General features: G+C 40.9%; 1 protein-coding gene across 1 annotated transcript in view; it reads left to right on the forward strand.

The window, feature by feature from the left end:
* Positions 1 to 22,592, forward strand: part of LOC128642101 (sulfotransferase 1C1) — a 68,370-nt gene that overhangs the window by 37,139 nt on the left and 8,639 nt on the right. Inside the window, exons 2-4 of the mRNA XM_053694762.1 lie at positions 4,809 to 4,987; positions 15,714 to 15,842; positions 21,517 to 21,614. Coding sequence (XP_053550737.1) covers positions 4,816 to 4,987; positions 15,714 to 15,842; positions 21,517 to 21,614 — 399 coding nt within the window. The 5' untranslated portion in view covers positions 4,809 to 4,815. The remainder of the gene's footprint in view (positions 1 to 4,808; positions 4,988 to 15,713; positions 15,843 to 21,516; positions 21,615 to 22,592) is intronic.

Here is a 22,592-nt window from a genome sequence, read left to right on the forward strand (position 1 = left end):
TTAAACTGTTTATGTTTAATTATTTCCTTGTTGCATATTTCTACACTGAGAAATCCGTAGGTGTGTACTCATGGTGTGAGACAGCTCTGCAAGTGACAATCGCGTTGCCCTGAGTGAATCAAATAAAAAAAGTGCCAGCTAGTCGCTTGGTTACTTAGTTACAAAGTTATATAATAGCTGAACTCTGCATGACCGTATTGCACCCTCGCCTCACCATGACGCCCCAAGACATTTTTCCAGATGGGACAGATAAATAAAATCCACAAACAGAAGTTTCTTGTTGTACATAATATGAGCTGCAGAGCATTTTACAAATGGTGGCTCACTAGCATCTTAAGTGTGACTCAAGTGAGTGCTTATTCTTGGAAACTTAGGGGTATATTTATCAAGCAGCGGATGCAGCAATCTACCCCCGAAGTTTCAGGTCTGCCTGAAACTTAAGTTAAGAAGCAGCGGTCATAAGACCGCTGCTCCTTAACTCACCCGCCATCTCTGTGGTGACAGACAGCAATCCTCCCGATCGGATATGATCGGGATGATTGACACTCCCTGCTTGCAGCCGATTGGCCGCAAATGTGCAGGGGCGGCATTGCACAAGCATTTCACTAGAAATACTTGTGCAATGATAACTGCCGACACAGCATATGCTACAGCGGATCATGTCCGCCCGATATTTGATAAATCTACCTCATGGAGCGCTTTTGCAGTGGGAGGGGGATTGCACTCCACCCCTGAAGATTTGTCCTTATCACTGTATTATTCATAACACAGTTACTCACTGATGCACAAAGAAACGTCCGTTTCCCTCTATCCCTGGTTACGCTCTTGTGCATATGCAAAAAGGACTCTAGTGATGCAGGGCTCTATTACAATCAGAGCTCCACATGTCAAGCACAACTCACTAATTATTTACTGAAATCCATTGAAAACCCTGTGCTAAACTATTAATCTAATAAATTCATGCCACAAAAGCTAATAGGGACAGCACCAATATGAACAGTTGCATTATGGGTACAGTGGGATCCATGTTTTTGGGGTTATTTATTTTGCTAATTTTCTGTTTTTGTAAAAGTGCTCATTATTAGTGTTTTAAAGGGAGGTGAAACCCAATGTTTTCCTTTCATGATTCAGATAGAACGTGCAAGTTTATACAACTTTCCAAGTTACTTCTATTTTCTAATTTTCTTCATTCTCTTGGTATCCTATGTTGAAAAGCATATCTAGGTAGGCTCAGGAGTAGCAAAGCAATACTGGGAGCTAACTGCTGATTGGTGGCTGCACATATATGTGTCTTGCCATTGGCTCACCAGATGTCTTCAGATAGCTCCCCGTAGTGCATTGCTGATCATTCAACAAAGAATACCAAGAGAAATTGGAAAGTATAATTGTAGTATCTAAATCATGAAATAAAAATTGTGCTTTCATGTCCCTTTAGCTTTAGTTGAATGAGCAGGAAACTTTTGTATCTGCCTGGTCATGCTGCTAATGTATTCTAATACAGCAGAGGGGATGTCAGTGTACTTTGGGCATAAAAAAATAGCAAAGAACTTTCATTATTTATTTAGCTTTCTTTTCCTGTAGTTTACATCGGATTATTTGTCCAGTGCCCTCGGAGGCTGGAGAGCTAATAATTGTATTACTGCTGGAAGTATTCTGGCACATTACTTGCTACCTGTATGAGCCTCTCTCATTCTCCCACTTTACAAAGTTAAATTCTGATGTTATTTTGATGTTCATCGGACGTCTATCATTTACTGAGCTTCTCTCCCTCTGTCTTTAACACAACTTTGCAAATTCCTAAAAGCCGCATTCAATAAGCAGTGTTGCACAGTGCACAGTATCCAATGTAACAACCTGTCTAACATTAACCTGTTACCTGCCACATGTGCACGCTAAATTCATCTCACAGTTTTGCTATATTAATGTACAGGCTAGGGGAAGAAGACATGTGACATATCTCTCTCACCTTCTCCTAATACACAGGCATTGGGGTACATACCTGTCACATCCTGCTAATACACAGACACTATGGCACGCACTTCTCACCTCTTCCTAATACACAGACACTATGGCACGCACTTCTCACCTCTTCCTAATACACAGACACTATGGCACACGCTTCTCACCTCCTCCTAATACACAGACACTATAGCACACACTTCTCACCTCTTCCTAATACACAGACAAAAGGGCGCTTACCTCTCACCTCCTCCTAATACACAGGCATTGGGGTACATACCTGTCACATCCTGCTAATACACAGACACTATGGCACGCACTTCTCACCTCTTCCTAATACACAGACACTATGGCACGCACTTCTCACCTCCTCCTAATACACAGACACCAGGGCACGTACCTCTCACCTCCTACTAATACACAGACACCAGGGCACGTACCTCTAACCTCCTCCTAATACACAGACACCAGGGCACGTACCTCTCACCTCCTACTAATACACAGACACCAGGGCATGTACCTCTCACCTCCTCCTAATACACAGACACCAGGGCATGTACCTCTAACCTCCTCCTAATACACAGACACCAGGGCACACACTTCTCACCTCTTCCTAATACACAGACACCAGGGCATGTACCTCTCACCTCCTAATACACAGACACCAGGGCATGTACCTCTCACCTCCTCCTAATACACAGACTTCAGTACACGTAGCTCTCACCTCCTACTAATACACAGACACCAGGGCACGTACCTCTCACCTCTGCCTAATACACAGACACCAGGGCACGTACCTCTCACCTCTGCCTAATACACAGACACCAGGGCACGTACCTCTCACCTCCTCCTAATACACAGACACCAGGGCACGTACCTCTCACCTCCTCCTAATACACAGACACCAGGGCACGTACCTCTCACCTCCTCCTAATACACAGACACCAGGGCACGTACCTCTCACCTCCTCCTCATACACAGACACCAGGGCACTTACCTCTCACCTCCTCCTAATACACAGACACCAGGGCACATACCTCTAATCTCCTCCTAATACAAAGACACCAGGGTACGTACCTCTCACCTCCCCCTAATACACAGACACCAGGGCACGCACCTCTAACCTTCCCCTAATACACAGACACCAGGGCACATACCTCTAATCTCCTCCTAATACACAGACACCAGGGTACGTACCTCTCACCTCCTCCTAATACACAGACACCAGGGCACGTACCTCTCACCTCCTCCTAATACACAGACACCAGGGCACATACCTCTAATCTCCTCCTAATATAAAGACACCAGGGTACGTACCTCTAACCTTCCCCTAATACACAGACACCAGGGTACATACCTCTAACCTCCTCCTAATACACAGAGACACCAGGGTACGTACCTCTCACCTCCTCCTAATACACAGACACCAGGGCACATACCTCTAATCTCCTCCTAATACAAAGACACCAGGGCACGTACCTCTAACCTCCTCCTAATACACAGAGACACCAGGGTACGTACCTCTCACCTCCTCCTAATACACAGACACCAGGGCACATACCTCTAATTTCCTCCTAATACACAGACACCAGGGCACATACCTCTAATCTCCTCCTAATACAAAGACACCAGGGTACGTACCTCTCACCTCCTCCTAATACACAGACACCAGGGCACGTACCTCTCACCTCCTCCCAATACACAGACACCAGAACACGTACCTCTAACCTCCTCCTAATACTCAGAAACCAGGGCACGTACCTCTCACCTACTCCTAATACACAGACACCAGGGCACGTACCTCTCACCTCCTCCTAATACACAGACACCAGGGCACGCACCACTCACCTCCTCCTAATACACAGACACCAGGGCACGTACCTCTCACCTCCTCCTAATACACAGACACCAGAACACGTACCTCTAATCTCCTCCTAATACTCAGACACCAGGGTACTTACCTCTCACCTCCTCCTAATACACAGACTCCAGGGCACATCCCCCTCACCTCCCCTAATACACAGACACCAGGGCACATACCTCTCACCTCCTCCTAATACACAGACACCAGGGCACGTACCTCTCACCTACTCCTAATACACAGACACCAGGGCACGTACCTCTCACCTCCTCCTAATACACAGACACCAGGGCACGTACCTCTCACCTCCTCCTAATACACAGACACCAGGGCACGTACCTCTCACCTACTCCTAATACACAGACACCAGGGCACGTACCTCTCACCTCCTCCTAATACACAGACACCAGGGCACGCACCACTCACCTCCTCCTAATACACAGACACCAGGGCACGTACCTCTCACCTCCTCCTAATACACAGACAGCAGAACACGTACCTCTAATCTCCTCCTAATACTCAGACACCAGGGTACTTACCTCTCACCTCCTCCTAATATTCAGACACCAGGGGGTGCACCTCTCATCTCCTCCTAACACACAGACACCAGAACACGTACCTCTCACCTTCACATAACACACATCTCTTACTTGCTGAGCTAAGATATATACCTTGTGATAGCTAACAGTTAGAAAAGCCTTTTGCCATGACTGGAACTTGCACTGTACAGGGCATGGGAGGTTCCCAAGCACATTTTTCTGCCCCTTTTAATTTGATGTAAAACTTCTCCATAGAAACCATTTGGAGAGCCCTCTGTCTCTAGGTTTGCGGCCTGCAGCTAATCCTCAGCTTGCTTGTATTCTGGCACATTACTATCTGAGCGAGCCTCACTCATCCACTTTCCCAAGTTAAATTCTAATGTTATTTTTTTGGGTCGGTCCTTCTATCCTTTACTGAGCTTCTCTCCCTCTGTCGGTCTCATTTCAAGGCAAGCCATGGCCTTTGAGAGAAACGCACAACATTTTCACTCCTACGTCATGCAGAGACCCAACATGGGACAGATTTGTGGGGTCCCACTGGATCAGAATACATGTGACACCTGGAGTGACATCTGGAAGTTCCAAGCACACCCTGAGGATATTCTCATGGCTGCATATCCTAAAGCAGGTGACAGAAGAATGGGTAGAGTATGCTTCCTAATATGAGCTCTAACAGCCTCCTATACAATGCAAACGGCACAAATGCACCAATCACAGGACCCCTGTGCTTTCAAATAGGCACCAGGTTTGTGCACAAGGTGCCAAGTTAAAAAAAGACAGCTTTGTGTAGGGTATGATGTGTGTCATTTTATCATATTGTGTCACAAGCTCTCTGAGCACGAGCTGACACGCTGAGGATAAGCAGCATATGTACATATGCCTTGGCCTGAAACAGTGACCTCTTTTACTAGAAACATTTTTATTAACGCAGATATATTGCAAAAATGCTTCCATTCAAAGCTCAGTTGCTCTTCTGCACATTTAAATGTTCACTGCTATGTCCCATTAAATCATTTTACTACCAGTATTGCACAGGCATGGCAGAAAGTGTATGCTTTCCCTTTAAAACTAACACTTTTTATTTAAAGGGACATGAAACCCCACATTTTTCTTTCATGATTTAGGTAGAACATACAATTTTTAAGAACTTTCCAGTTTACTTCTATTATCAAATTTGCTTCATTCTCTTGGTATCATTTGTTGAAGGAGCAGCAATGCACTACTGGATTCTAACTGAACACATGGGTGAGCCAATGACAATCGGTATAGATATGCAGCCACCAATCAGCAGCTAGAACCTAGGTCCTTTGCTGCTCCTGAGCTTATCTAGATAAACCTCATAGCAAAGGATAACAAGAGAAGGAAGCAAATGAAATAATAGACGTACATTGGAAAGTTGTTTAAAATTGTATTCTCTATCTGAATCATGAATGTTTAATTATGGCTTTACTGTCCCTTTAAGTTTAAATCTTTTATGATTAACATTTTTATAACCACATTCAGACTAGCGCTGAGTCAGTGTTATCCTTAGTGATCCTTATGTTGCCTAATATACGTATACACAAGTAGTAATAAGTGAATACAGCGCCAACAAGAGGCCAAGGGATAAATATACTCACAGAGAGATAAAAGAAGATTATTTAATGAACCATGTTAAAAAGCATCAGTAATAAAAGACTATATATAAAAAATGTAAAAAGCACATATAAATAAAATTACAAATACAGGAATATCTTACAGAAGCGGCTCAAAGGGCCAAAGCTGATAATTACAATAAAAACAGAGGTAATAACAGGTGATCAGTGTGAGTGGTACACCAGAATAAGAGTGTATACTAATAAAACAGAATTAGCCTAAGTACAACTGTAGCAAGTGCATCAAGCAAAAAACTAATAAACAATAATACAAACAATAGTGTTCAAAATTAGTGTTACAAAAATAGTGTTACAAAAAATAGAAAAATGCACTGCAGTGCAAAAAAAGGGGCGTAGCAAAATAATTGTATAGATACAATCAAATAGTGAGTGAGTGCAAATGGATATAAAAATGCTAGCTACTTAATCCAGTGAGGTTAAGATATAATTAAATAAAATACACAATATGCAATAACATAAAAAATAAAATACACAATATGCAATAACATAAAAAATAAAATATAAAATATAATCCAAAAAAGTATTCAAAAAGTTGATCAACAAATGTTAGTGAAGAACAAAAATAAGTCAATCAAAACAAAAAAATGGAAAAAATGGGTGATGAAAAGCAAGGTGAAAGTGAGGAAATTGATTCCTTCCAATGTTAGTTACTTTAACAGATCCAAATTCCTGAGTGTGGTTGCTGAAGTAGCTGATTGGATCCTAGCACCTGTCAGCTGCTCCTATAGTATCCTAAAAAGTGTCCCTGTAAAAAAAGAAATTCACAACATAGTGTATCCAATATGAGAATGAAGTAAAGATTAAAGTAATGCTTACCAATATGTCAACGCGTTTCTGCCCTCAAAAAAGGGCCTTTCTCAAGACTAGCTAGTCTTGAGAAAGGCCCCTTTTTTGAGGGCAGAAACGCGTTGACATATAGGTAAGCATTACTTTAATCTTTACTTCATTCTCATATTGGATACACTATGTTGTGAATTTCTTTTTTTACAGGGACACTTTTTAGGATACTATAGGAGCAGCTGACAGGTGCTAGGATCCAATCAGCTACTTCAGCAACCACACTCAGGAATTTGGATCTGTTAAAGTAACTAACATTGGAAGGAATCAATTTCCTCACTTTCACCTTGCTTTTCATCACCCATTTTTTCCATTTTTTTGTTTTGATTGACTTATTTTTGTTCTTCACTAACATTTGTTGATCAACTTTTTGAATACTTTTTTGGATTATATTTTATATTTTATTTTTTATGTTATTGCATATTGTGTATTTTATTTTTTATGTTATTGCATATTGTGTATTTTATTTAATTATATCTTAACCTCACTGGATTAAGTAGCTAGCATTTTTATATCCATTTGCACTCACTCACTATTTGATTGTATCTATACAATTATTTTGCTACCCCCCTTTTTTTGCACTGCAGTGCATTTTTCTATTTTTTGTAACACTATTTTTGTAACACTAATTTTGAACACTATTGTTTGTATTATTGTTTATTAGTTTTTTGCTTGATGCACTTGCTACAGTTGTACTTAGGCTAATCCTGTTTTATTAGTATACACTCTTATTCTGGTGTACCACTCACACTGATCACCTGTTATTACCTCTGTTTTTATTGTAATTATCAGCTTTGGCCCTTTGAGCCGCTTCTGTAAGATATTCCTGTATTTGTAATTTTATTTATATGTGCTTTTTACATTTTTTATATATAGTCTTTTATTACTGATGCTTTTTAACATGGTTCATTAAATAATCTTCTTTTATCTCTCTGTGAGTATATTTATCCCTTGGCCTCTTGTTGGCGCTGTATTCACTTATTACTACTTGTGCATATTTTTTGGAGGTTGGTTAGGATCTCTGTTTGGATACAGCTTGGGGATTACCTTAGCGCTTGTACACACACCCTTTTTCACTAATATACGTATACAGCTCATTATCTCCATGGGGTAAGTAGTGTATCATGGGGTAAATAGTGTATCATGGGGTAAGTAGTGTATCATGGGGTAAATAGTGTATCATGGGGTAAGTAAGTGTATCATGGGGTAAGTAGTGTGTCATGGGGTAAATAGTGTATCATGGGGTAAGTAGTGTATCATGGGGTAAATAGTGTATCATGGGTGTATCATGGGGTAAATAGTGTATCATTGGTGTATCATGGGGTAAGTAGTGTATCATGGGGTAAGTAGTGTATCATGGGGTAAATAGTATATCATGGGGTAAGTAGTGGATCATGGGGTAAGTAGTGTATCATGGGGTAAGTAGTGTATCATGGGGTAAATAGTGTATCATGGGGTAAGTAGTGTATCATGGGGTAAGTAGTGTATCATGGGGTAAATAGTGTATCATTGGTGTATCATGGGGTAAGTAGTGTATCATGGGGTAAGTAGTGTATCATGGGGTAAATAGTGTATCATGGGGTAAATAGTGTATCATGGGGTAAGTAGTGTATCATGGGGTAAATAGTGCATCATGGGGTAAGTAGTGTATCATGGGGTAAGTAGTGTATCATGGGGTAAATAGTGTATCATGGGGTAAGTAGTGTATCATGGGGTAAGTAGTGTATCATGGGGTAAATAGTGTATCATGGGGTAAGTAGTGTATCATGGGGTAAGTAGTGTATCATGGGGTAAATAGTGTATCATGGGGTAAGTAGTGTATGATGGGGTAAATAGTGTATCATGGGGTAAGTAGTGTATCATGGGGTAAATAGTGTATCATGGGGTAAGTAGTGTATCATGGGGTAAATAGTGTATCATGGGGTAAATAGTGTATCATGGGGTAAGTAGTGTATCAAGGGTGTATCATGGGTGTATCATGGGGTAAGTAGTGTATCATGGGGTAAATAGTGTATCATGGGGTAAATAGTGTATCATGGAGTAAGTAGTGTATCAAGGGTGTATCATGGGTGTATCATGGGGTAAGTAGTGTATCATGGGGTAAATAGTGTATCATGGGGTAAATAGTGTATCATAGGGAAAGTAGTGTATCATGGGGTAAATAGTGTATCATGGGGTAAGTAGTGTATCAAGGGTGTATCATGGGTGTATCATGGGCTAAGTAGTGTATCATGGGGTAAATAGTGTATCATGGGGTAAGTAATGGATCATGGAGTAAGTAGTGTATCATGGGGTAAATAGTGTATTATGGGGTAAGTAGTGTATGATGGGGTAAATAGTGTATGATGGGTTAAGTAGTGTATCATGGGGTAAGTAGTGTATGATGGGGTAAATAGTGTATGATGGGGTAAGTAGTGTATCATGGTGTAAATAGTGTATGATGGGGTAAGTAGTGTATGATGGGGTAAGTAGTGTATCATGGGGTAAGTAGTGTATCATGGGGTAAATAGTGTATGATGGGGTAAGTAGTGTATCATGGGGTAAGTAGTGTATCATGGGTGTATCATGGGTGTATCATGGGGTAAGTAGTGTATCATGGGGTAAATAGTGTATCATGGGGTAAGTAGTGTATCATGGGATAAATAGTGTATCATGGGGTAAATAGTGTATCATGGGGTAAATAGTGTATCATGGGGTAAATAGTGTATCATGGGGTAAGTAGTGTATGATGGGGTAAGTAGTGTATGATGGGGTAAGTAGTGTATAATGGGGTAAGTAGTGTATGATGGGGTAAGTAGTGTATCATGGGGTAAGTAGTGTATCATGGGGTAAATAGTGTATGATGGGGTAAATAGTGTATGATGGGGTAAGTAGTGTATCATGGGGTAAGTAGTGTATCATGGGGTAAATAGTGTATCATGGGGTAAGTAGTGCATCATGGGCTAAGTAGTGTATCATGGGGTAAATAGTGTATCATGGGTGTATCATGGGGTAAGTAGTGTATCATGGGGTAAATAGTGTATCATGGGGTAAATAGTGTATCATGGGTGTATCATGGGGTAAGTAGTGTATCATGGGGTAAATAGTGTATCATGGGTGTATCATGGGGTAAGTAGTGTATCATGGGGTAAATAGTGTATCATGGGGTAAATAGTGTATCATGGGTGTATCATGGGGTAAGTAGTGTATCATGGGGTAAATAGTGTATCATGGGGTAAATAGTGTATCATGGGTGTATCATGGGGTAAGTAGTGTATCATGGGTGTATCATGGGGTAAGTAGTGTATCATGGGGTAAATAGTGTATCATGGGGTAAGTAGTGTATCATGGGGTAAATAGTGTATCATGGGGTAAGTAGTGTATCATGGGGTAAATAGTGTATCATGGGGTAAATAGTGTATCATGGGGTAAGTAGTGTATCATGGGGTAAATAGTGTATCATAGGGTAAGTAGTGTATCATGGGGTAAGTAGTGGATCATGGGGTAAGTAGTGTATCATGGGGTAAATAGTGTATCATGGGGTAAGTAGTGTATCATGGGGTAAATAGTGTATCATGGGGTAAATAGTGTATCATGGGGTAAGTAGTGTATCATGGGTTAAGTAGTGTATCATGGGGTAAGTAGTGTATGATGGGGTAAATAGTGTATGATGGGGTAAGTAGTGTATCATGGTGTAAATAGTGTATGATGGGGTAAGTAGTGTATGATGGGGTAAGTAGTGTATCATGGGGTAAGTAGTGTATCATGGGGTAAATAGTGTATGATGGGGTAAGTAGTGTATCATGGGGTAAGTAGTGTATCATGGGTGTATCATGGGTGTATCATGGGGTAAGTAGTGTATCATGGGGTAAATAGTGTATCATGGGGTAAGTAGTGTATCATGGGGTAAGTAGTGTATCATGGGATAAATAGTTTATCATGGGGTAAATAGTGTATCATGGGGTAAGTAGTGTATGATGGGGTAAGTAGTGTATGATGGGGTAAGTAGTGTATCATGGGGTAAGTAGTGTATGATGGGGTAAGTAGTGTATCATGGGGTAAGTAGTGTATCATGGGGTAAATAGTCTATGATGGGGTAAATAGTGTATGATGGGGTAAGTAGTGTATCATGGGGTAAATAGTGTATCATGGGGTAAATAGTGTATCATGGGGTAAGTAGTGCATCATGGGCTAAGTAGTGTATCATGGGGTAAATAGTGTATCATGGGTGTATCATGGGGTAAGTAGTGTATCATGGGGTAAATAGTGTATCATGGGGTAAATAGTGTATCATGGGTGTATCATGGGGTAAGTAGTGTATCATGGGGTAAGTAGTGTATCATGGGGTAAGTAGTGTATCATGGGTGTATCATGGGTGTATCATGGGGTAAGTAGTGTATCATGGGGTAAATAGTGTATCATGGGGTAAGTAGTGTATCATGGGATAAATAGTGTATCATGGGGTAAATAGTGTATCATGGGGTAAATAGTGTATCATGGGGTAAGTAGTGTATCATGGGGTAAGTAGTGTATGATGGGGTAAGTAGTGTATCATGGGGTAAGTAGTGTATGATGGGGTAAGTAGTGTATCATGGGGTAAGTAGTGTATCATGGGGTAAATAGTGTATGATGGGGTAAATAGTGTATGATGGGGTAAGTAGTGTATCATGGGGTAAGTAGTGTATCATGGGGTAAATAGTGTATCATGGGGTAAATAGTGTATCATGGGGTAAGTAGTGCATCATGGGCTAAGTAGTGTATCATGGGGTAAATAGTGTATCATGGGTGTATCATGGGGTAAGTAGTGTATCATGGGGTAAATAGTGTATCATGGGGTAAATAGTGTATCATGGGTGTATCATGGGGTAAGTAGTGTATCATGGGGTAAATAGTGTATCATGGGTGTATCATGGGGTAAGTAGTGTATCATGGGGTAAATAGTGTATCATGGGGTAAATAGTGTATCATGGGTGTATCATGGGGTAAGTAGTGTATCATGGGGTAAATAGTGTATCATGGGGTAAATAGTGTATCATGGGTGTATCATGGGGTAAGTAGTGTATCATGGGTGTATCATGGGGTAAGTAGTGTATCATGGGGTAAATAGTGTATCATGGGGTAAGTAGTGTATCATGGGGTAAATAGTGTATCATGGGGTAAGTAGTGTATCATGGGGTAAATAGTGTATCATGGGGTAAATAGTGTATCATGGGGTAAGTAGTGTATCATGGGGTAAATAGTGTATCATAGGGTAAGTAGTGTATCATGGGGTAAGTAGTGGATCATGGGGTAAGTAGTGTATCATGGGGTAAATAGTGTATCATGGGGTAAGTAGTGTATCATGGGGTAAATAGTGTATCATGGGGTAAATAGTGTATCATGGGGTAAGTAGTGTATCATGGGTTAAGTAGTGTATCATGGGGTAAGTAGTGTATGATGGGGTAAATAGTGTATGATGGGGTAAGTAGTGTATCATGGGGTAAATAGTGTATCATAGGGTAAGTAGTGTATCATGGGGTAAGTAGTGGATCATGGGGTAAGTAGTGTATCATGGGGTAAATAGTGTATCATGGGGTAAGTAGTGTATCATGGGGTAAATAGTGTATCATGGGGTAAATAGTGTATCATGGGGTAAGTAGTGTATCATGGGTTAAGTAGTGTATCATGGGGTAAGTAGTGTATGATGGGGTAAATAGTGTATGATGGGGTAAGTAGTGTATCATGGTGTAAATAGTGTATGATGGGGTAAGTAGTGTATGATGGGGTAAGTAGTGTATCATGGGGTAAGTAGTGTATCATGGGGTAAATAGTGTATGATGGGGTAAGTAGTGTATCATGGGGTAAGTAGTGTATCATGGGTGTATCATGGGTGTATTATGGGGTAAGTAGTGTATCATGGGGTAAATAGTGTATCATGGGGTAAGTAGTGTATCATGGGGTAAGTAGTGTATCATGGGATAAATAGTGTATCATGGGGTAAATAGTGTATCATGGGGTAAATAGTGTATCATGGGGTAAGTAGTGTATGATGGGGTAAGTAGTGTATGATGGGGTAAGCAGTGTATCATGGGGTAAGTAGTGTATCATGGGGTAAGTAGTGTATCATGGGGTAAATAGTCTATGATGGGGTAAATAGTGTATGATGGGGTAAGTAGTGTATCATGGGGTAAATAGTGTATCATGGGGTAAATAGTGTATCATGGGGTAAGTAGTGCATCATGGGCTAAGTAGTGTATCATGGGGTAAATAGTGTATCATGGGTGTATCATGGGGTAAGTAGTGTATCATGGGGTAAATAGTGTATCATGGGTGTATCATGGGGTAAGTAGTGTATCATGGGGTAAATAGTGTATGATGGGGTAAGTAGTGTATCATGGGGTAAGTAGTGTATCATGGGTGTATCATGGGTGTATCATGGGGTAAGTAGTGTATCATGGGGTAAATAGTGTATCATGGGGTAAGTAGTGTATCATGGGATAAATAGTGTATCATGGGGTAAATAGTGTATCATGGGGTAAATAGTGTATCATGGGGTAAGTAGTGTATCATGGGGTAAGTAGTGTATGATGGGGTAAGTAGTGTATGATGGGGTAAGTAGTGTATCATGGGGTAAGTAGTGTATCATGGGGTAAATAGTGTATGATGGGGTAAATAGTGTATGATGGGGTAAGTAGTGTATCATGGGGTAAGTAGTGTATCATGGGGTAAATAGTGTATCATGGGGTAAATAGTGTATCATGGGGTAAGTAGTGCATCATGGGCTAAGTAGTGTATCATGGGGTAAATAGTGTATCATGGGTGTATCATGGGGTAAGTAGTGTATCATGGGGTAAATAGTGTATCATGGGGTAAATAGTGTATCATGGGTGTATCATGGGGTAAGTAGTGTATCATGGGGTAAATAGTGTATCATGGGTGTATCATGGGGTAAGTAGTGTATCATGGGGTAAATAGTGTATCATGGGGTAAATAGTGTATCATGGGTGTATCATGGGGTAAGTAGTGTATCATGGGGTAAATAGTGTATCATGGGGTAAATAGTGTATCATGGGTGTATCATGGGGTAAGTAGTGTATCATGGGTGTATCATGGGGTAAGTAGTGTATCATGGGGTAAATAGTGTATCATGGGGTAAGTAGTGTATCATGGGATAAATAGTGTATCATGGGGTAAGTAGTGTATCATGGGGTAAATAGTGTATCATGGGATAAATAGTGTATCATGGGGTAAGTAGTGTATCATGGGGTAAATAGTGTATCATAGGGTAAGTAGTGTATCATGGGGTAAGTAGTGGATCATGGGGTAAGTAGTGTATCATGGGGTAAATAGTGTATCATGGGGTAAGTAGTGTATCATGGGGTAAATAGTGTATCATGGGGTAAATAGTGTATCATGGGGTAAGTAGTGTATCATGGGTTAAGTAGTGTATCATGGGGTAAGTAGTGTATGATGGGGTAAATAGTGTATGATGGGGTAAGTAGTGTATCATGGTGTAAATAGTGTATGATGGGGTAAGTAGTGTATGATGGGGTAAGTAGTGTATCATGGGGTAAGTAGTGTATCATGGGGTAAATAGTGTATGATGGGGTAAGTAGTGTATCATGGGGTAAGTAGTGTATCATGGGTGTATCATGGGTGTATCATGGGGTAAGTAGTGTATCATGGGGTAAATAGTGTATCATGGGGTAAGTAGTGTATCATGGGGTAAGTAGTGTATCATGGGATAAATAGTGTATCATGGGGTAAATAGTGTATCATGGGGTAAATAGTGTATCATGGGGTAAGTAGTGTATGATGGGGTAAGTAGTGTATCATGGGGTAAGTAGTGTATGATGGGGTAAGTAGTGTATCATGGGGTAAGTAGTGTATCATGGGGTAAATAGTCTATGATGGGGTAAATAGTGTATGATGGGGTAAGTAGTGTATCATGGGGTAAATAGTGTATCATGGGGTAAATAGTGTATCATGGGGTAAGTAGTGCATCATGGGCTAAGTAGTGTATCATGGGGTAAATAGTGTATCATGGGTGTATCATGGGGTAAGTAGTGTATCATGGGGTAAATAGTGTATCATGGGGTAAGTAGTGCATCATGGGCTAAGTAGTGTATCATGGGGTAAATAGTGTATCATGGGTGTATCATGGGGTAAGTAGTGTATCATGGGGTAAATAGTGTATCATGGGGTAAATAGTGTATCATGGGTGTATCATGGGGTAAGTAGTGTATCATGGGGTAAATAGTGTATCATGGGTGTATCATGCGGTAAGTAGTGTATCATGGGGTAAATAGTGTATCATGGGGTAAATAGTGTATCATGGGTGTATCATGGGGTAAGTAGTGTATCATGGGGTAAATAGTGTATCATGGGGTAAATAGTGTATCATGGGTGTATCATGGGGTAAGTAGTGTATCATGGGTGTATCATGGGGTAAGTAGTGTATCATGGGGTAAATAGTGTATCATGGGGTAAGTAGTGTATCATGGGGTAAATAGTGTATCATGGGGTAAGTAGTGTATCATGGGGTAAATAGTGTATCATGGGGTAAGTAGTGTATCATGGGGTAAATAGTGTATCATGGGGTAAGTAGTGTATCATGGGGTAAGTAGTGGATCATGGGGTAAGTAGTGTATCATGGGGTAAATAGTGTATCATGGGGTAAGTAGTGTATCATGGGGTAAATAGTGTATCATGGGGTAAATAGTGTATCATGGGGTAAGTAGTGTATCATGGGGTAAATAGTGTATCATGGGGTAAGTAGTGTATCATGGGGTAAGTAGTGTATCATATGGGTATTTCTGCTATTACATTGACTACTAGGTTATTTCAATTTTTAATATTTCTTTCCCTCATTTCTCTCTGCCCCCAAACACCCCCTATCCCCAGGTATTACATGGATGCAGGAAATTGTGGATATGATATATCAGGGGGGTGATGAAGTAAAATGTGGCAGGGCACCCACCTATGATCGTCACCCTTTTCTAGAGGCTGTAGCCCCAAAACCTGTACCCTCAGGTAAGTGCTCGTCTCTGTAATCATTTCCTGATATGTAAAGAGCTCCCACAGTTAAACAGATACAGTGTGTATATAGGCTGCAAAGGGCTTTAACATAGAGATACCTACATATACATGTCTAAAGATGTAAATAGATATATATATATACGTGTGTACATATGTATTTATATTTGTATGTATGTATTTACAGACATATATACACATATAAACACTTCAAAACATATGGACATATGCATGATAAGTGCATTATAGTCTTTTGCAGTCAAGTAGATGAAAATATATATCTATACCTATATATAATTATGTATATATATATATATATATATATATATATACAGGTGGCCCTCGTTTTACAATGGTTCAATTTACACCGTTTCAGAATAACAACCTTTTTTTCCAGTCATGTGACTGCTATTGAAAAGCATTGAGAAGCAGTGCATTTATTAAAATAGCCAGTAGGTGGAGCTGTCCGCTTGTGTTGCAGTAAAGCCAAGCAAGCTGAAATTAATCAGTTTAACCAGACCTGAGCTATAGAGCAGATTTCAAAGGAACAAGATCTTCCTGTCTATAACTCAGTCCAGATTGGAATGCATAGAAAGAACTGTTTGCAGAAAAATGCAAGTGAAGTCTGTGTTGTGCGATTATTTTATTAGGTTTATAATGATGTTTAACAAATGTTTAATTATATATTCTGTGTTGTGTGTTTATTAGGTTTATAATGCTGTTTAGCATGTAAAGTCTTCATTTCAAAGCTTTAAAAATAATGTATTATGTGTTACTTATGACAATTTTGAGAGGGGCCTGGAACCTATCTCCCTCACTTCCCATTGACTTACATTATAAACTGGGTTTCAATTTACAACGGTTTCGATTTACAACCATTCCTTCTGGAACCTAACCCCGGCGTAAACCGAGGGCTACCTGTATATGTATTTATTAATGAATAGAAAATATTCTTCTATATGAAGAACATTGGAATGTGAAATATTCATATTTTCTTGTCGGGTTAGCGCACATGGGAATATGAGATCGGGTTTGCATGCGAGTAGGGTGTTAGGTATTTTTCCCACTTTCTTTGCATTATTGACTTCTATGGGGGACTTCTATGGGGGAATAGGTTATCCCGTGCACAGTATTGTACATTCGCTTTTTATGCTTGTCACGTTATTACATAAGCGAAAACAGTTTACTTTTAACTTGTAATATGAGCGCAACCCGACATGCACAAAAAAAGCTTACTTCTAGGGCAGTTATTGCTCGAGCGGGAGCGTTAAACAACTCTCCACTTGTAATCTGGCCCGAAATATTTACTTTTGTGTAAAATCAATAAATTAATAAATAATGGTGCTTGTATTATTCATTTTCCCACTTATCCAGTAATTTAACGTGATGGTAAATTTTTATTGTAATGAAAGTAGATTATAAATCTGAACTTTTTACATAGGGTTTCACAGATCAATTGTTCTATTACATTCACAAAAACATGTATATTATTGCTGTACTAATTGTCCCATTGAAATGTATGTCTTTGTATGTTTGCACCTCTGTACCAATCGCTGATCTAGCTGTATTGCTCTGGGGTGGGGGTGGGGGCGGATGTTCCACTTCTGTACTATGTAGAGAGCGGGTTCCACCTACTCTCTACGCACTACACAACATAAAGGCAAAAGGAACAGGGCATAGGATAGAAGGGAAGACAGTCACAATAACATCTAATTTAAAAGGAACTTGGTGAAGAATAAAAATACAGTTTGCAATAACATAATAAATGTACATATAAAGGGACAGTCTACCTGAAAATTGTTGCTGTTTAAAAAGATAGATAATCCCTTTATTACCCATTCCCCAATTTTGTATAACCAACACATTTATATTAATATACTTTTTACCTTGTATCTAAGCCTCTGCAGACTGCCGCTTATCTCAGTTCTTTTGACAGACTCACATTTTAGCCAATCAGTGCTGACTCATAAATAACTCCACGGGAGAGAGTGCAATCTTACCTATATGGCACCCATGAACTAGCACTGTCTAACTATTGGAAATGCTTTGTCAAAATATTTGTTTGTATGAGAGATGGACACAGATTAACAAATAACTAATCTATGACCTTCTATACATAAGACTGATCGCTCTGTTACTTTCAGATGACACTGCTCTCTTCCACCCAGTATTCTTTAAAATCCACAAATCCACTGCTTCCTACTTTACTAATGTTAACTTACTCCCAAAAGCTAGCTAGCTAGTATTACACCGCTATCTACAACTCTTCAGTTTTCACTACCTCCAGCTTCTCCTTAACTCCACCTTCCCTTCAACTCTGACTTCCCCTCAATGCCACCTTTCCTTCAGCCTCAACTTCCCCTCAACCCGTTTCCCCTCACCTCCAGCTTCCCCTCAATGCCACCTTTCCTTCAACCTCAACGTCCCCTCAACCCCAGTTTCCCCTCACCTCCAGCTTCCCCTCAATGCCACCTTTCCTTCAACCTCAACGTCCCCTCAACCCCAGTTTCCCCTCACCTCCAGCTTCCCCTCAATGCCACCTTTCCTTCAACCTCAACGTCCCCTCAACCCCAGTTTCCCCTCACCTCCAGCTTTTCCTCAATGCCACCTTTCCTTCAACCTCAACGTCCCCTCAACCCCAGTTTCCCCTCACCTTCAGCTTCCCCTCAATGCCACCTTTCCTTCAACCTCAACGTCCCCTCAACCCCAGATTCCCCTCACCTCCAGCTTCCCCTCAATGCCACCTTTCCTTCAACCTCAACGTCCCCTCAACCCCAGATTCCCCTCACCTCCAGCTTCCCCTCAATGCCACCTTTCCTTCAACCTCAACGTCCCCTCAACCCCAGTTTCCCCTCACCTCCAGTTTCCCTTTAATGCCACCTTTCCTTCAGCCTCAACTTCCCCTCAACCCCAGTTTCCCCTCACCTCCAGCTTCCCCTCAATGCCACCTTTCCTTCAACCTCAACGTCCCCTCAACCCCAGTTTCCCCTCACCTCCAGCTTCCCCTCAATGCCACCTTTCCTTCAACCTCAACGTCCCCTCAACCCCAGTTTCCCCTCACCTCCAGCTTCCCCTCAATGCCACCTTTCCTTCAGCCTCAACGTCCCCTCAACCCCAGTTTCCCCTCACCTCCAGCTTCCCCTCAATGCCACCTTTCCTTCAACCTCAACGTCCCCTCAACCCCAGTTTCCCCTCACCTCCAGCTTCCCCTCAATGCCACCTTTCCTTCAACCTCAACGTCCCCTCAACCCCAGATTCCCCTCACCTCCAGCTTCCCCTCAATGCCACCTTTCCTTCAACCTCAACGTCCCCTCAACCCCAGATTCCCCTCACCTCCAGCTTCCCCTCAATGCCACCTTTCCTTCAACCTCAACGTCCCCTCAACCCCAGTTTCCCCTCACCTCCAGTTTCCCTTTAATGCCACCTTTCCTTCAACTTCAACGTCCCATCAACCCCAGTTTCCCCTCACCTCCAGTTTCCCTTTAATGCCACCTTTCCTTCAGCCTCAACTTCCCCTCAACCCCAGTTTCCCCTCACCTCCAGCTTCCCCTCAATGCCACCTTTCCTTCAGCCTCAACTTCCCCTCAACCCCAGTTTCCCCTCACCTCCAACTTCCCCTCAATGCCACCTTTCCTTCAACCTCAACGTCCCTCAACCCCAGTTTCCCCTCACCACCAGCTTCCCCTCAATGCCACCTTTCCTTCAACCTCAACGTCCCCTCAATCCCAGATTCCCCTCACCTCCAGCTTCCCCTCAATGCCACCTTTCCTTCAACCTCAACGTCCCCTCAACCCCAGTTTCCCCTCACCTCCAGTTTCCCTTTAATGCCACCTTTCCTTCAACCTCAACTTTCCCTCAACCCCAGTTTCCCCTCACCTCCAGCTTCCCGTCATCTCTGGCTTCCCCTCACTTCTGGCTTCCCTCAACGCCAGATTCCCCTTGCCTCCGGCTTCCCGTCACCTCTGGCTTCTCCTCTCTTTCGGCTTTGATCGGTTTGCGCAAGAGTAAGGTCTTAAGTTGTTTCCAATTTTTTTCTCCATTGACTTCTATGGGGGAGATGGGGGAATACATGAATGCGCACGCAATATTGCAAGTTCATCTTTTTGTGATTGTTGTGTTACCACAAGAGCTATAACGGTTTACTTTCAACTCATAATACGAGCGCAACCCGACAAAAAGCTTATTTCTAGCGCAATTAATGCAGTAGCATTAATTAGAGCTCCACTTGTAATCTGGCCCTTTGTTAGAGCAGTTTATCATCTGAACCACAGTGTGCACCTTACCCTCTATGGTAGCTTCTGTCTTCCCTATGGTAGCTTCTGTCTTCCCTCTGTCACTCTGCACCATGTGGGAGCTGAGGAAGGCAGAGGAAAGTCAAGAGCAGAGGTTGATAGTAAACATTGAGCTACAATAAGAGAGTGACATCTACTGGTAGAAATAAGGAGGTGCGGGCAGGAGAGATTCAGTACACAGTCATAAACCACTATCCCAGCCACTACACCACTGGCTGAGCAAAACTGACCCCCATTAAAATTTGGGGTGGATTTGTCCCCCACTCTTCCTTCTCTTATGTGTAGCACCTGCTGTTTGTTTTCACCCTCTAAATAAAATTGTTCCCCCCCCTTTATAAAATCTGGGGGGACCCCCCCTGTTCCTACGTTCATGCTTCAATAATTTAAAGGGGTATTCCAGACAAATGTGTTTGATACTTTGCACATATGTTGTGCCGAACAAATCAATTTCTCCCTACAGTCGTATTCTAAGGGCAGGGTCAGGGTAGAATTAGCAGTTGGGGGGGGGGGGGGTGGCTAGCACAGTTCACCCATCAAGGATATGGCCAGTCCAGAGGAATTAAAATTTTACTATTACTACTATTTATTTATCTAGTATTTAAAGGGACATTAGACACTAAATAAATGCTAGATAGAATGATGCAATCAAAGAGAAGATTAGTCTGATAATAACACGTAGATGTATTTTTTAAAGTTTTATTAATTGTTTAAAGTGAATGTAAATTTTTATGCTAAAGTGCCTGTTTTTTAAAAATTCAATTAAAAACAGGGGCACTTTAATTCATCAAAATTTACATATCACTCCTGCCATGATTGGAGGATGACCTATCCATCATTTCTGACATCAGAAATGGCTTGCAACGACCAGAGGAAGCTGGAGCTGCTGTCAAGTTTAAAAAGTACGTTTTTTTTCACAACAGGAGTGAAATGTAAATTTTAATGAATTAAAGTGCCCCTGTTTTTAATCAAATTTTTTAAAACTGGGCACTTTAACATCAAAATTTACATTCACTTTAAATATTCACAAAATAAGTGTAAAGTTTTAATGTCTATAAAACAATGGGAGTTGCCATGTTTTAACTTAGGTTACTTTCTCTGCTGTGGCCAATTAGGGACAGTTATAAATAGGTCACTAGAGTGTGTGGCCAATGGCTGTGTGGAATATAACAATGTTCTGCACTTCCATTTCTAAAAGGAACTGAAAAGCTCACAATCTCAGAATAGATTACAGGAAATGGGGACAAAATAAATAAAGTATATAGTAGAGGTTTTTTTAATTATTTATACGATATAACCTTTTTTATATTACATCTCAAAGTGTTTAATGTCCCTTTAATGATCTACTTACTGATATACAATATTCCCAATCTTAAAATCAGGGCTGCAGCTGGCTGAAGAGATGGACCCACCTCGAATTCTAAAAAGCCACCTTCCTGTTCAACTGATCCCCCCATCAATCTGGGAACAGAATTGTAAGGTAAGAAGTAAATTTGTCTGTACCAGTAAAGTGCAGTCAGGATATTATCACATTTAAATGGCCTTGAAACACAAACATTTTCTTTCATGATTCAGATAGAGCATGTTATTTTAAACAATTTTCCAATTTACTTCTATTATCTAATTTGCTTCATTCTCTTGGAATCCTTTGTTTTAGAGACACCATGCAACATGAAGCATGTATGTGCAGCCACCAGTCAGCAGCTCCTGAGCCTACCTAAGTATCATTTTCAACAAAGGATACCAAGAGAACAAATCAAATTAGATAGTACAAGTAAATTAGAAAGTTGTTTAAAATAACATGCTCTATCTGAATATTGGGGGGCAAAAGTGCCCAGTATTCTAAACTTATAACTAAGATATAAATACAGGCGATTACTGACAATGTGATACATCCATTTTATCTGAGTATCGACAAATATTTTAATAAAATTGTATAGGTTGATCACACAATTACCCCCTAATGTTAAAGGGACAGTCTACACCAGAATTGTTATTGTTTTAAAAGATAGATAATCCCTTTATTACCCATTCCCCAGTTTTGCATAACCAACACAGTTATAATAATAAGTACATTTATGTTTACCTGATAAATTAATTTCTTCTATGGTACGACGAGTCCACGGATTCATCCTTTACTTGTGGGATATTATCCTCCTGCTAACAGGAAGTGGCAAAGAGCACCACAGCAGAGCTGTCTATATAGCTCCTCCCTTAGCTCCACCCTCCAGTCATTCGACTGAAGGTACAGGAAGAAAAAGGAGAAACTACAAGGTGACTGAAGTTTAAAATCAAAAAATATAATGTGAATTAAAATGACAGGGCGGGCCGTGGACTCGTCGTACCATAGAAGAAATTAATTTATCAGGTAAGCATAAATTTACTTTTCTTCTATAAGGTACGACGAGTCCACGGATTCATCCTTTACTTGTGGGATACAATACCAAAGCTACAGGAC

Source organism: Bombina bombina, chromosome 11 (genome assembly GCF_027579735.1).
Source record: "Bombina bombina isolate aBomBom1 chromosome 11, aBomBom1.pri, whole genome shotgun sequence".
NCBI classification, from domain to species: Eukaryota; Metazoa; Chordata; class Amphibia; order Anura; family Bombinatoridae; genus Bombina; species Bombina bombina.